We start from the raw sequence: 15,956 nt of genomic DNA, 5'->3' as shown, positions 1-15,956 counted from the left end.
CTCTAGTCTCTTGGGTCAAATCCTCCTTGATTTGGACATTTTTGAAGTGTTCTTCTTCTTGGAGTTTCTCTTTCTTCCTCAATACCGTATTTTTAGTAATAATGGAGTTGAATTTCACAAGTACTGGTGCTCTATCTTTTCTTCTATTTGTCCTCCATAAATCCTTGATGCTATTCCTATTTATATCGGGAAGCAGATACTTCAACATATTCATGATTTCTCCATTCATGTCAACAAAGTTGCTACCTGAACACCGTATACTAATAGATTGAATTTTTGCTCTTTCTCTTCGTTACTCTTTGCATTTTGTTTCACGAGGAGAACTTCGGATCTAATCTCTTTCATTTCTTCTTCAAAACGACAATTCAATGCGTCAACCTTTTTGTCTAGAGAGTCTAGCTTTTCTAGCTTCTTAAGAATCCTATCTAGTTTCCCCTCAATTATCGACATAGTGTAGCATCTGTTTCGTGTATAAATATGGTGAAGGAAGTATTCAATAAATTCTTATTGAGAAGAATCACGTGATTTTATAGCCTCTGATTATCTGATTACTCGGCGTCTAATCATTTTAAAATTTCGTAGAGATGTATGGGTAAGCTCTTGTAGCCACAATAGATAACGGTATGTTGAAGTTCCTCTGTTGATGATTCGGTTTGTCTCTAATTTTTCCCTCCTTGGAATGTCTGGTAATTTTTTATTTCAAGGGTTGATTCAGGGAGCTCAAAGTCCAAATATGAAGCCAGCTGCGCGTGAAGGTTTGGATTTCAGTTGATCTTTTCTAACCTATAACTGTATTACCAAACTATCAACATTCAAAATTAGTCTCTGGTTGAAGTCTAAATAAAACCTATTTGCTCACCTGACACAGACCGTTCTCAAAACTTAAATTTTTACACTAAATGCCTCTATTGAGAATTAATTTCACTCATAATTGGATTTCCTCTCGGACGCGATCACTCAGTTTTGTTTTCACAGCAGTCAGAGCTGCCAACTCTCCCTGATGTTTTTCTCTGTTTTACAGATTTTGCAATTTATTTCTTTAAAATAAAGATTCACAACTACAATAATTTTATAATACACAGAAAACGAAATGATAGCAACTACCAACTAGCAAGCTAGAAATTGGAAAGTTAACCTCAATTTTATTCCATTCCATCTCGTCAAGTATCATATCAATCATTGTTATTCTCTATCGTATACAGTATTGTATTCTTGTGTAAATACAGTAAAGGCTATCTGACATTATTTTCAGACTTTTACTATTGATTCAATATTATTATTTACTAGCTTTCCCGACGAACTTCGTACCGCCAAATAGTTAATGCATCTCTTGACAAACTTTAGATGGATGCACACCTGAGGAAGCGCCATGCGGAATTTTGCATCCAGGTGCTTCTTGCTTATTGGTTTGAATGGAAGCACTCTCACTCACTTCGTCAAGGGGCATTGAAACGTGTTGGAAATTGAAATCATCTCTGATGACAATTTTGTGGTAATCAGATGGCATGCGGTCTAGTGCAGTCTTGAATGATGCAATCAATGCATTGTGTTAATGGAAACATATTTGGAGTGTTGTTCAACAATTGGCCTTTTTACTGAAGTGTTAAGTGCACTACGCTGATTGACTTGTTATTCTGAATCGCAATTTTGTAGTCACTATCTGTCATTGGCAATAGGAAACCAGTTTGGTGATAAATTTGTCCTTTAATTTTGAAAGTAAGCATAAATCTATCCTGAACAATTTTTGTTGCCCTAAATGATGTCATTTGAAAGCAATTGTTGTATTGCTGGATATTTTTCAAAAAAATGTTTGGAGTCTGCTCCATTTCTGGAAACCAAAGTTTTGTTTTTAGTCGGAGCATTTAGAAAAAATCTGGTGTGGCGCACTCACACAACTTTCCTTGCCGTTATGAAAATTTATCACCTGACGCTAGTGCTCACGCGCATCTCAAGTCTACTATATTCAAAGATCCAAGCCAGCTGGTGACAGGACAATAACACTGGAGACACACGAAGTCTGCTACCTCTTCTCATAGTGAATGATTTAATAGAATCAACAGTTGCCAACAGTTTGCAATTGAAATAATAAAATTTTCTCGAATTTCGAGCTTATTTTCAATTTTAGTTGAAAATTGGGGCGGAGCTCCTGAAATTTTTACAGATATGAGACTTGTGGTAGTTGATAGAGCTTATCAATGACTATTTTAGGTATAAATTTGATCAAAATCGTTGGAGCCGTTTTCGAGAAAATCGCGAAAAAACCTATTTTTGCCATTTTAGCCGTCATCTTGAATTGCATTTGATCGAAATTGTTCGTGTCGGATCCTTATATTGTAAGGACCTCAAGTTCCAAATTTCAAGTCATTCCGTTTATTGGGAGATGAGATATTGTGTACACAGACGCACATAACAGCTGTGCTTTCAGTGAATTGGTTTGTGTTTTATTTCTGGTTCAACATTTTTCCTAATAACTCAATATTTTCTCAGAGTTTATTGAATGTAATCATTCTATTATATTCGGTTTTTAATCAAATCAAATTCAAAATTTCTAGTTTATTTATTTCTGGACTGAAAAGTCGACTCAAATCAATTCAAGTGGATAGCATAACCTATAATTTTTATGCATTTGTAACTCTACCTTCATTGTGTTATCATTCATCCCATCATCATCACCTAGGCTTAAAATACTTCTAGAAAGTCGCCTTTGTAAAATAATAATAATAATAAAATAACACACACACACACACACACACACACACACACACACACACACCACACACACACACACACACATACATACACATACATATAACATGCACATGCACATATGCATACACATACACATACACAGACCAATACCCAAAAACCACTTTTTTGGATTCAGGGGACCTTGAAACGTATAGAAATTTAGAAATTTGGGTACCTTAATTTTTTTCGGAAAGCAATACTTTCCTTACCTAAGGAAAGTAAAAATACATGAGCGATTATGGAGCAGCACACACTCTTGTCTACTATCTACCGACGGCTGCGATGACGCAATGATTATAACAGCTGATTTTTATTTTTCTGGCCAGCTCACAAATCTTCTCCCATAAGGATTACATGTAAACTTTGAAGGACTGTAGTAAAGAGTCCTGAAGTCGGATTATAAATTTGATAGGCCATAAACCTGGTCCTGAACATAACGAACACAGCTTAAAAAAATCATCAAATTCGGTGCTCACATAAAAAAGTTATTGAATGTCAAAATTTGAGGCTCGATTTTTATTACTTTCCTTGTTATTTATATAGATTAAAATAGCATTCATCAACTCAAGTTAAGTTTTTCAAGTTAACATTCATCAAGTCAAGTTCTTTTGTCAAATTACGCAAAAATGTTCCAATTTATGGTGATTTGAGTGTGATATTTTTGTTTTTCATTATGTTTTTAACAGTCAAAATTTAAAATTCTTAGTTTTCATTGTTTTTTAGTGAAAATGGACTAAATTTTAAAAGTAAAACCATAACCCTATTTTGGACTTTTAAAATGTTATCTAAATTTGGGAGAGTACAAGGAGTATCCTTAGTTTTTCTCTCCCAATCAGTGTTACTTTGTAAAAATTATAAATAAATAATAAATAAGTATGCATGCGTGTATGCATAGTGGTGTTCTCTTAATATGTGAACATTTGGTTGATACGGTACACACCAAGATACTGGACTTATCCTCAATATACCTTTTTTAAAGGCTTAAGGCATTCTTATCTCTTTCATGAAAAAGCAAAATTTTCCAATAATAACTATACCCTTCAACCTCCTACCCTGCAATGGATAAATAATTGTCATACTCGAAACTAGTTCGCTAAAAATATTCAAACTACCCTATTTATCATACTAATTAATAAAACTAACTAATAAAAATTGTTTGGGAATGTAAGTAGAATTGCACATCAGACTGCTGTAACTTAAGCTGGGATCTGTATACTAATTTTAAAATAAATTTGACAGAAAACTATAGCAAAAACTAGTCGAGTAAAATTATCAAATAGTAAGCCAAACTATATTATCATCTTCTTGTCTGAAGAAACCTATTCCTGTATTACATAAATCTGACTTTCTTTCAAACTGGCTACAGAGAGCCAAAATCAAATCAAGACTGTAGGTCAGTTGTAAAAATATCTATGAAGCTTCTTTCCTCAATCAAATAAAATAATCTTAATCAAGTTATTATTATTATTATTATTAATATTATGAGAAGTAACTTTGACAATGGCGATGGAGTTTATCGAAATTGACCGACTGATTTTGACTCACAAAAATAATTTTATTTCACTTTTGCTGTTTCAGGAAAAAGACTCGTACAACAATGAAGTTTCAAGACTGGCTCGACCACTACCTGTTGAATATTTACTTGTTGATGTGCCTGCGTCAATGCCTCTCACACCAGTCTACACGTTCAACTCTGATACAAATATAAGACCTTTCCCAGTCGAAAATAGGTGAGTATATAATACAATTCCATTAAAGGATGCTGGAATGAAGCTCAGATTTCTAAATAACTTGAAACATTGCAAATCATTCACTACAAAAATATAATATAAATGCTTTAAAAGAAAAAAGGTTTTCTATACTGCTCAGCATAAAAAGGCTGTAGTTATTCGTTATTCATTATGTATAATTTGTTATTATTGGCTGTTCAGAAATAGCTAAAATCTATTTTTACAACTCGCTCAGATACTAATTTCAACTTTCACATTTGAGGCAAAAGGCCTTCTTGCATTAATTTTTGTAAAATTCCGGACGTGTTTCAAGGCTCTGGGCCCATCCTCAGCATACAAGGAATCCCTTGATACTCAATTTTCGGTAAAAACATATTATTGACAAAAGAAAACTAGAGAAGTAATATTTTTGTAAAGTAAGTTGCTAAAATGAGAAATTTATTGTTTGTTCATTTCATTATAATGTAATATTATTCACTTACTGATGGGAGAATCATTTCGGTTTCAGGTTAATTGATGGTCAAATCCAAGATTTCTCCCAGCTGTCATCGTATCTTCAACAATTCAATCCTGATCAGTTCCTGATTGCTGCGTCAGATTTTCATTTCCTTTTGTATATAGCTACAATGGACATGTTGCCGATGAAGGTAAGGCAGAAGAATCATCCTTATACTTGAAATTCTTGCTAATTTTAGACCATTAACTTATCGTTTCAACGTACATTTTCGAGTGAAACGAGAACAGTCTTATGTAACAGCTGACCTGTAATCAATTAGAGTATATATATATAAGCTTATGCTTTTTGGGCCAGCATGTGGAAGCGTCAGTTATGACTTGTCATAATTTAAAAAAAAACACAAAACAAATATTACATTGAAGGACAGTATGCTATATGCAGTATTACTGCATATTTTGGAATGGCCTCTATGGGTCTGCCTCAAATGTCAATTCTCTGTAATACTCCTTCGATCCATTTAAGCCCCATATCACTTGCCGCATGCACCTCCTGCAATCCTCCCTCACATGGGAACAGAGGGCAGTTCGAAACCAAGTGCTCCATTGTCTGTATCTCGCCACATTCACAGTATGGGTCAGGTGTAAAACCCCATAAGGCAAGAGACTGGGCGCATCTTCCAGTAGATGTCCGGAACCTGTTCAAACAGCACCACTGCCGGCGGCCAAGCAGTGTCCCTGGCACCTGTACATTTGGATCCTCAATTAGGTGTTTATTCTTTACTGATGAGGAGGACCACCTTGCCTTCCAAATTGTTTCAATATCCTGACCATTCTGACCATCTAATCTCAGATACCTCCTAGATTGTAGCCGTCTTGCTGGTGCATTATTTAGCTCTTTAGCTATTGGCAACTCATTCCTTGTCTCCCGGTCGAATGGGCCAAAACAGCCCTTGTCAGGGCTCAACACAGCTATCTCAAATCAATTAGAGTAAGAAAATGAGCTCATCTCTTCACACTGGCTGGTTGATCCTACAGTAACTATATTACCCAAAGTATGGCCATTGACTGTCATGCTTCTGATTGGTTAGCTCGGGTCACATGGTACAAATCGGCCATTAAGATTCCAAACAAACTTTCAAGTCCTATCTTATAGCATTGGACATTTGGAACTTATCACTTATTTTACCGATTGGAAAAATATTATGAACTTAAGATGAGTTTGATATATCATTTTCGAAGAGAAATTGATTATACTTCGATATAGACAAATAAGATTACTTTAAAAAACACTAATAAAGATAAAACATCAATTTTCCTTCCCTCGGACTCCTCGCGGACCACTTCTAGAGCTTTCGCGGACAACTTATTGAGAACCAGTGATCTATATAAATATGTAGAAAGATAAATTTCAATTTTGTGTATTTCCTCATCCCATTTATTGGATCGAACTTCAAATAATCCAATTTCAAAATATTTTTCGTGGCTCAATTGAATATAACATTTTATGAAATATTTAACCATTTAAGCATTAAGTGCTGATCAAATACGTCTTGACTTCTCTGATTGATTCTCTTCAGTACTGAGTACTCTACCCATAACATGTTGGTACAATAGCTATTGATATGATTTTCGAGTGGCGTTACCACGAGCAGTGGTTAAAATTAGAAATATCACTAAATATAAACAATAATGGTTATGTGTGTTATTTTTCAATTTCTTACATGTTTATTAAATTCATCAAGTGGTACTATGGCTAGAATAATTGGCTCTTCCAGAGTTCATATACAATGTTGTGCTTTACAATATTTTCGTCAGACTTATTGGCTGAATAAAACAAACCATTCAAATGTTATGGAATCAATTGTGATGAGAATTCCATTATGCTTCTAGAAATAGATATGAGAACTTTATTATTTGTCAATGAACAAAATTTATTACAATATCAAGACACATTTCGAAAGGTTTATGGTATTTTTTTTGGAAATTCAGCTTTCAGGTTACGTTACCTACCTTTCATTTTTACTCGATATTATCTATGATTTACTATTTCAAGTTCCAAAACTATATTGGGAATATCGAAAAAACACTAAAGAAATTATATCGAGATTAATAATCACAAAAATATACTTTAATAAGTAAAAGCAAGCGATTTCACTTATAATCCCATATAAGCTTCATTGTAAAATTAAAATATTTTTTAATAATATGACGTTTCTTTACAAATGATGATTGAAATTTCCAAACTCGATAACTAAAAAGATGTCACTTGGGCATAATAAATAAGATTACTACACACTTATTCTTATTGAACCTTTGGTTCAGGTATTTCTTCCAAACCTTTCTTTCACCTCATATTTACCGCAAGATTTCAATCTTGAAAATTCCAAAATCGATGTGAGTTGAAGTAAATTTGAACTTGAGTTTATATACAATAGCAGCTTAATTATATAATATGCACAGCTTTCACATAATAAATACGAGGGTCATTTTTTGAACCTCCGATCGACAATAAATAAAGAACGAATGTTTATAAAATATAAATTTTTGTTATATCAGTGGACCAGCCTACCAAAATCCTCTTCATAAAATGCTGCCGCCAAATGAGTTTGAGGCGATGACGTTGTTTGGAATTTCTCGTTAGTTTGGAAGCTCTGCCCTCAAAGCCATGTCTTGAGTTTGGGGAAAAGGTATAAGTTACTAGTGGCTAAGTCAGAATTTTATTATGGGTTATCGATATTATCCCATTTGGTTCGCTGGAGAAGCCGTTTGTCTGCACCAGCACTGTGAAGCCGAGTTGTCAAGTCATTTCAACTGACGTATCTAATTTTCCAACATCATTCACGCACAATATCATCACTGATAACATTTCCTTCGTAAACTTGAATAATTATTTGCTAAATTTATGCTAAACTATTGTATTTTGTTTGAGAAAATGAATAACTAGCACTAAGAGGGAGACTCAAGTGAGGTGGCCATGTTTTTGGGTCTAAACTCCACAACAATTGACGATCTAGCCGCAACGATTACAATATATTTGGCGAGAATGACAAGCTCTGTGAAAATCACCTCCCTACCGATTGTCTGTGTTATGATGATATGTGATCTGAAGTAGAAAAAAATGACCCTCGTAGTTAAGCAAATGAACATATATTTATTTCATACCCTTACTTCTCCAGTACAAGTCAAATTTAAGTTTACTCAATACGTGGACATTAATTATTTATAAAGTTGGGAGTTCATGTATCTGTGAAGGTGAGTATGTGGTAGAAAATAAATAGAACCTCTGCCGATGATCTATTAAATTAACAAGTAATGTAACTAGAGTGAGGTTCACGTTACAATAGCAGTATTTAATTGTCTATAGTGTTGCTATCCTTTTCTATCATTTGATAAAACAGATAGTGCTATCCCTCTCTAGCTATGCAATGTTGACAGTATTCAGAAATATATTATTTTTACTTTTGACATAAGTAAATAACATAATATATAATTTTAATTGCAGCGAATTTTGTGGAATCTTGGGCGAGGCTTAAAGGTCTTTGGCTTGGTCGTTCCCAATTGGTAGATTTTGTTGACAGTTATCAAATCAGCGGTGATCACGTTATTCTGAACTTGCTTTTTACAATTTGAAATTAATGTCCAAATAGAGTTGATTCTGAGCTCGTTGACTAGCATCATAGATGAAAGATGTGGGTGTTTTTCGTCTATGCTGGTATCCATGGAGATATCTCACCTGGTGTGTGTGTGTGTGTTTGAGCTCTCTTCTCATGCTTTCATACTTTTCATAGTTTGATACATTCATTTATTCAGTCTCAAAATTAATTTCTTTAGAGTAATTTTAAGATTCAGAGTAATTTTTAGAGTAATTTTAGAGTAAACTTTAGAGTAATTTTTCTATTCAAGTTCAACTTTAAAAGTAAACTCTAAAGACAGATATAAAAAATACTACTTTTCTCTCTCAAAAATAATTAATTTCATGCTAGAAGTATTTATTAATTTCCTTATTTTCTCATCTTGCTTGTAAGGTTTGTAGTAGCCATATTGCTCTTTTTTTGCTTCTTCGATCCTATCCGTCCATCCTATCCATATATTCCGTCATAAATGTTGTATTCGAACAGATCTTTGTTATTTTACATTTTAAGAATGCTCTACTTTTAAGTTTATTCAACTATTCCCCTTATTATTATTTTTTTTTACTTTTTTTCATTTAAAATATAGTTTTGTTTCATTTTATTTTACTGAGTATTGCTTGTTAAATTATAATTTAGTATTGTATTGGAGGGTTAAGTGTAAGAGAGGGCCGACTGCGCCCTAACTTCGCCCTCCCAGGTATAAAATAAAGGCAGTCATTCTATTCTATCCTATTCTATTCTATTCTATTCTATTCTATTCTATTCTATTCTATTCTATTCTATTCTATTCTATTCTATTCTGGAATCCTGGGCGGAACCTATCACTTACTTTTTGTTTCATTTGTCTAAAGGCTGCCGATGTAAATTTATGTTTAAACAAAAATTCCACAAATAATAATTGGTGTAATCCATTTTAACTAATCCACTGAAACTATATAAACTAGCATATGTCTATAACCAGGACTTCCTAAATACCGGACCTGAGCATACGAACAAGATGGCCGCCGTAGGTGGTAGACTAACTTACTGCCATCATCTAGGTTCCAGCTCTCTCTAATAACTTATTACACTTCAAAATCATTTTTAATAATTTGAATAAGGTTCTTATTAAAGAAGTAATTATTTGATAGGGTAACTGGACTTTATTTATTCACATAGCATTCAAGTGCATTCTCATGCACGTGAATTCACATGCACATAGCTTATAATTATTGTTATCTTATTCCAGCCTAAGAATTCAATGTTCTGTTAGGTTGGGGATATTAAAAAACTTAGGTTACAAAGGTTTGGGTTAGAAAAGCTTAGGTTAGGAGAAACTTAGGTTGGAAAAAAAGGATTAGGAAAAAACTTAGGTTAGGGAAAACTTGGGTTAGGAAAAGTTTAGATTAGGAAATGCTTGGGTTAAGAAAAGTACAAGTTAGGGAAAGCTTAGATTGGGAAAACCTTAGGTTGTGAAAAGTTAAGGTTAGGAAAAGCTAAGTTTAGAAGAATCCAAGGTTAGGAAAACCTTAGGTTAGGAAAAGATAAGGTTAGGGAAAGCTTAGGTTAGGAAAAGTTAAGGTTAGAAAAAGCTTTGGTTGTTAGGAAAAGCTTAGGTTGAGATGAGCTTAGGTCAGGAAAAGCTTAGGTTAGGAGAAGCTTTAGGTTAGGAAAAACTTAGTTTAGGAGAAGCTAAGGTTAGGAAAAGCTCAGATTAGAAAAAGCTTAGTTTAGGAGAGACTTGGTGTTAGCCCAGGCTCAGTAAGCTTTGGTCGGACTTGTTCAGGTTAGTAATTATTTGACTTTATTCAAGAGTTCATTCAATTAAAATTTATCATTGTCATAAGAAAATGTGATCAAAAGTAAAGGTTTGTACATTGTTCATCACTTCTTCAACTCCCAGCTCTTAACTTTAAAGTTCTTCCTATACTCCAAGAGTATAGAGTTCTTATCTCTACCTTTTGAAAAATCTCTTTATCTCAACTCTTGAATCCTGTCTCAATGTTCAATTATTCTATTCAATCATCTTAATTACTATAAATGTAAATGACTTGGGACTGGTTTAATTGGTTCATCAAGTAGTAATCAATTATATGGTATTTCAATGTCCATGATTCCCTGCAGTTACTCTTCAATCACTTTCGAAGAAGTTAAACTGATGCATACATTCATTCCAACAATCGCTTATTTTGAATTCTTTAACTATCTCAGAGTCAGCTGTTGCATTGGCTTCTTACTTCATTGTTAACATAACCTCATTCTTCATTGTTGAGACCTTAGACCAGTTGTAGAATAGACACGGCTCATTCATAAATTCATACTGAAAGTCGATGAAGCCAACATCTACTGCCAAATCCACCCATCTTGACGTCACAACAGTGACGCATAATATAGAAATTATAGAAAATTTTTTGAGTTTGTTGTGTAAGTGTTTGTGGTGTTTAACTTACATTGTTGTTGAACAATGCATTGTTGTTAAACATAGCTTGTTTTCCATAGCAGATTGTTATTTATTCATGAAAATGGTAATCTCCTGCACAGCATATAATTGCACTGAATTTTTTTAGGAAAAAGTGGAATATCTTTTCATGCGTAAGTTGAAATTTATACACAACATGTGAGTGAACTCATTGCAGCATGACAATAAATTAGTTTTGTAGGCTACCGTACCTTATTATTTTCAAAACACATTATAACTTTAAAGCCGATATCACATAACACATTATAACTTAACCGATATCCTCTTTGCCCGTAGCTGGAAATAACCTAAAAACACCATGAATCTGAAATAGACACAATCTGAAAGTTTTCCATACGATGCGTGACGTCACTGTTGTGACGTCATGATGGGTGGATTTGGCAGTAGATGTTGGCTTCAGAGGCTGGACTTCCCAGCGTGTCTATTCTATAACTGGTCTAAGGTTGAGACCCACTTCAGAAATTAAAACTTGGTTTTTCTTTATGTTTTAATTAATCTTTTAGGATAAAATTTATATTACCGACACCTATTTTTTCTTCCTCTTCAATTTTAAAAAAATTGATATCTTTAAAAATAGTTGAGATACAATATTGTGCAATACAGTATTTTGAGATACAATAGTTAATCACATATATCAAAAATTACTAATCTCTGTTGTGTTTCAGGGTCAGCTTTAGAAATTCTAAAGTTAAATTAATGAAAACTCCCCAGAATAATATCTAAATTCTATTTAATTCATCAAATATATTGTATTTCAATGACCATGCTTGCCTGCAGTTACTCTTGAATCACTTTTGAAGACGTTGAATTGATGCCAACATTCATTCGAGCAATCGCTTTGAAATCTTAAATTTGGCCATATCTGAGTCAGCTGTGCTATTGGCTTCATTATTCACAGTTCATTCTTCATTGTTAACATAACCTCATTCTTTATTGTTGAGTCTCACTTGAGAAATTCAAACTTTTTTTATGTTCTAATTAGTCTTTTAAAATAAAATTCATAGAAGCAACACCTATTTTTCCTTCTTCTTTCATCAGAAAAAAATTGAGTTGATATCTTCAAAAATAGTTGAGATACTAATATATTAAGAATCCTCCTTTCTTCAAAATAAGGTTAGTTTTGAAACAGCTATTTCTAATATTAAAATCGAATTTAATTGTATAGAAATAGGCTAGCGCGCTTTTTTTTCCTCCTCTTTTATTAAAAAAAAATTTTTAGTCTATATCTTTAATAATAACTGAGATAACAGGGGGAGCTCACCGGCGAGAATTTTGCCCTAAATACTAAAAACTGATGACAGCATATCAATGTCAGCTGAGTTGAGACTCCACCACATATCGGCGCCATTTTACCTAGATTTTCACACAGGCACATGTCCGGTATTTAGGAGATCCTGCTATAACCATAGATAAAAGATAGCATACGTAGATATCCCATGGTAAAGGTCATTTATGTTCCAAATTTCAAGTAGATTTTTGTTAACTAAAGACGATTACTGTCAACTACTGTGTATTGTTACTGTCAACCATAGAAACATAACCTATTTTTTGGACAAGTTATTCATATTAAAATTTGGGAATAGAATAGTTTTGGGCCAAGCCGGTTGTTCTTTTCCAATCATATTCATATGATTTGTAATTGTATCCAGAAAAACTTCTTAGACTATCTATATTTCTCTATGATATAACTACAAAAAATTATAGACTACAAGTTGACCCCGACTCAAGTATAGAATATGTATATAAAATACAATAATTTGTAGACTTGGATTGCTGTAGTCTATAATGTAGTGTAATGTATTTGTGTGCAGGAGCACATGGACCGGCTACTGGAAGCGGTGCGAACCAAGGACGCTGAGCTTGCGTTGGAGTGGTCTCACTCGGAGCACTGGGCCACAGTCGAACAGCTGATCGCCGCATCGAGCGGGGGTGCCGAGGGGGGAGGAGGAGCTATGGCCGACGCCCCCCATCCGTCCACCCCCATGGAGGGCGGACCGGCTCAGTGGACTTGCCCGCACTGCACTTTCCTCAACATGCCGCACCTGCATGCATGCGACATGTGCAGCCTGCCGCGGTAATGAGCTGAAGCCTCATGTTGCCGCAAAACGATGGTGAAGCTTCAAATCAATCACCCATGCTGTGGTAACATGTTACATAATGATGGTGAAGCTTCATCACGGTTTGATAGTGTAGCCTCAAAATTTAAATTTTTCACCAACCGGATTTCGAAGCCATAAAGCCAACAAGTCATCATCATGGTGATAAGTACTTCTCATTTAATGATAGTTAAGCTCAAAAATGGAATACTTTCACAGCCAGTATTTTGAAGCCAGCACATAATATTATTGGTGAATCATCAGGATAGATATATTCGTCATAGCTGGATTGTCTATGACCTTGAAATCGAAATGTTTGTAAATCTACTAAATGATCACCAACATGGAGATGTTGCCATGTTCATCAAAACTTCATGGTGATATGTTTACATATAACTGTTTGTGAATCTAAAACATTATTAATGTTGACAGTTTATGATCATATGTTATTGTGGTGAACTTTTTTAGTATTTGGAATATTCGATGGCTTTTTATTGGTGTGGCGTAACTTATATAAAGGTCTCATCTAGCCTAACTTGTTTTTGATATTGATTAATGCTTAGTCTATTACATAAACAAGTTGGCCGAAATAAATAATATGTAGCTGAAACGTCAATATCAAAATGTTGATGGTGAATCTTTAGCTGATACATCTTGGGGGGGGGGGGGCTCCACTACAAAATTCCGATCAAGCTTCAACATCAATAAATTCTTGAAAAGTGATATCGAATGATTTCTTTGATCATTTGACTTGAACTATTATGTGGTATTATCAGGTGGCCGCCTGTCTAAATTTTGCAAAACAATTATATTTATAGTGTTTAAATATATTTTTGGTGAGACAATTGAGCTGATCTGGAATTGAATTAAGCAGAAAATATACTTATAGTGTCTAAATTATATTTTAATGATTGCAATAGGTGGAAGCTAATGTGCTGGAACAGTACTTGTAGTAAACTATCACTATATAATTGAGCGAAAAAAATTGATTTGAGTTATACTTTTGATGAATGCAGTCAATCCTATAAGAAACAATAGTAAGTTTATGAACATTATTATTGTTTTATTTCAAACATCTTATGCTGTGTAGTCATGTCCGACTCCAGAGTATTTCTCATTGGTATGTTCTTCTACCAAGTAAGAAAAGAGAATTATATTTATGAAACATTTTGCACCTAAAATTACTAGTCTTAATGACTTTTAATCTTTTCATTAATTCCAATTTTAAAAATATACGATTAGTGTTCGTAACTTTGCACCTAAGTAAGGAACAGATTCAATTTTAAGAATTGAAGTTTGTAAAAATGGAAGGATGTTGTTTATTGTAATAAAATTTTCTTAACACGAAAACTTGCTGTGAAGTCCATGAAATATTTTTTGATTGAACAAGGTTTCGTCTTAGAGGATAAGATGTTGATAGTTAAGGGCCATATTTATTCATGATTCATGAACGATGATTAAAGTAGAGCCACACACGTAACGTGGTTTAAATCTGTGGTAAGAACATAACGATTATTTAGTTAGGTTGCCTTGGAAGCTGTCCAGTACTTAGTTGCTAAGCAAATAAGTCCGTGCTTAGGTAAGTTTTCAGACCAACATCTATCTATGAATACGGCCTCAAGTTTATGAAAACAATATTTACTACATTATTTATGGTTTACATAGAGATTAGTTGAGTTTTTTCCAATTGAACTTGATTCTATTAATTTTGTTTTAGCCCGTTACTTTAAATTTGTCGCTCATGCAATAAACTGACGGCAGAATTGAATAATCTTCCGGCAGTTTATTTGCCTTTGAGCAATGAAATTATGAGGCCTTGAAACGCCTGACTATTAGCTACTAAGCTGCCTACAGAGCTTTGTACTTCCACTTCTCAATTTCTACATAAGAATATATTGATAACTTGAAAAAATGTTATTATTGTTAATAAAATTTACCTTTATTGAATTAAAAAATGTCTGAAAGTCTGAAATAATTATTGTGAAGATAGCTTGAATAATGAAAACAAATATTGATACTTTTCAAAAATACTAAATTGCTTTTTCTAAAATTTAGTATTGTCTTAGTGCTTTACTTATTTAAATTGCAAGAGGTCCCGTTTCTCAATTTTGTGATTTCTTATCAGAAAAATGTCGATTCGAATTTGTTCTATCCTATTTATTTGACCTGATATTATGAAAAGTCTACCGTCTCTCCATGATAATATTTTAAACGATCTGGCACACAAATTATGATTTTAGATATAAACATTTCTATAAATAAGATTACAGACTACAGGCTGATCCCGACCATTTATTGATTTGTTCAGCTTTTGTATTCATAGCAATCTATGAATTCTATACATCTATTTTCTAAGCATATTATGTATTCCATACATGTATATCATGGAACAAATCCATTCACTAATGACATCTCTTATATTTTTTTCCAATAATCATGCAGTATATTAATAGTTATTTCCATTAAACTTCCATTAAGAAGTCAACAGTTTTTAAAAATGGTGTCGTTTCAGGAATGAATAAATCTTGTTTAGTTATCTCTGTTGAATTAAATGAACAAAGAGATGCAAACCTCCACATCAACTTCAGCTTACTAATACTTAACTCATTGAACTAAAGTCTGTGCAAACCTTAGATTGCAGAATTGCTTTTTCGGATTACAGTGCTGCCAGATTTCACAGAATCTAGGGAGCTTGTTAGCTAATTGTGTAACTGAAAAAAAGAGAGTGTAGGTCTTTTTAATGAAATCAGTATAAAAACGGCAATATTGTTATATAAAAATAGCACTGGCTATTGCTGCAAACTAAAGGTTGCACGGACTGTAGTGCCAATTTCAC

At 33.5% G+C, this 15,956-nt stretch overlaps 1 protein-coding gene across 1 annotated transcript in view; it reads left to right on the top strand.

Moving 5' to 3' along the window:
- Positions 1 to 15,547, top strand: part of LOC111043698 (nuclear protein localization protein 4 homolog) — a 101,420-nt gene extending 85,873 nt beyond the window's left edge. The window contains exons 11-13 of the mRNA XM_022328717.2: positions 4,327 to 4,478; positions 4,987 to 5,125; positions 12,836 to 15,547. Of these exons, the coding sequence (XP_022184409.2) occupies positions 4,327 to 4,478; positions 4,987 to 5,125; positions 12,836 to 13,102 (558 nt within the window). The 3' untranslated portion in view covers positions 13,103 to 15,547. The remainder of the gene's footprint in view (positions 1 to 4,326; positions 4,479 to 4,986; positions 5,126 to 12,835) is intronic.
- The last annotated feature ends 409 nt before the right edge of the window (positions 15,548 to 15,956 follow it).

Source organism: Nilaparvata lugens, chromosome 8, assembly GCF_014356525.2.
Source record: "Nilaparvata lugens isolate BPH chromosome 8, ASM1435652v1, whole genome shotgun sequence".
NCBI classification, from domain to species: Eukaryota; Metazoa; Arthropoda; class Insecta; order Hemiptera; family Delphacidae; genus Nilaparvata; species Nilaparvata lugens.
The sequence above is the reverse complement of the archived record's forward strand: the minus strand, read 5'-3'. Positions and strand labels throughout refer to the sequence as shown.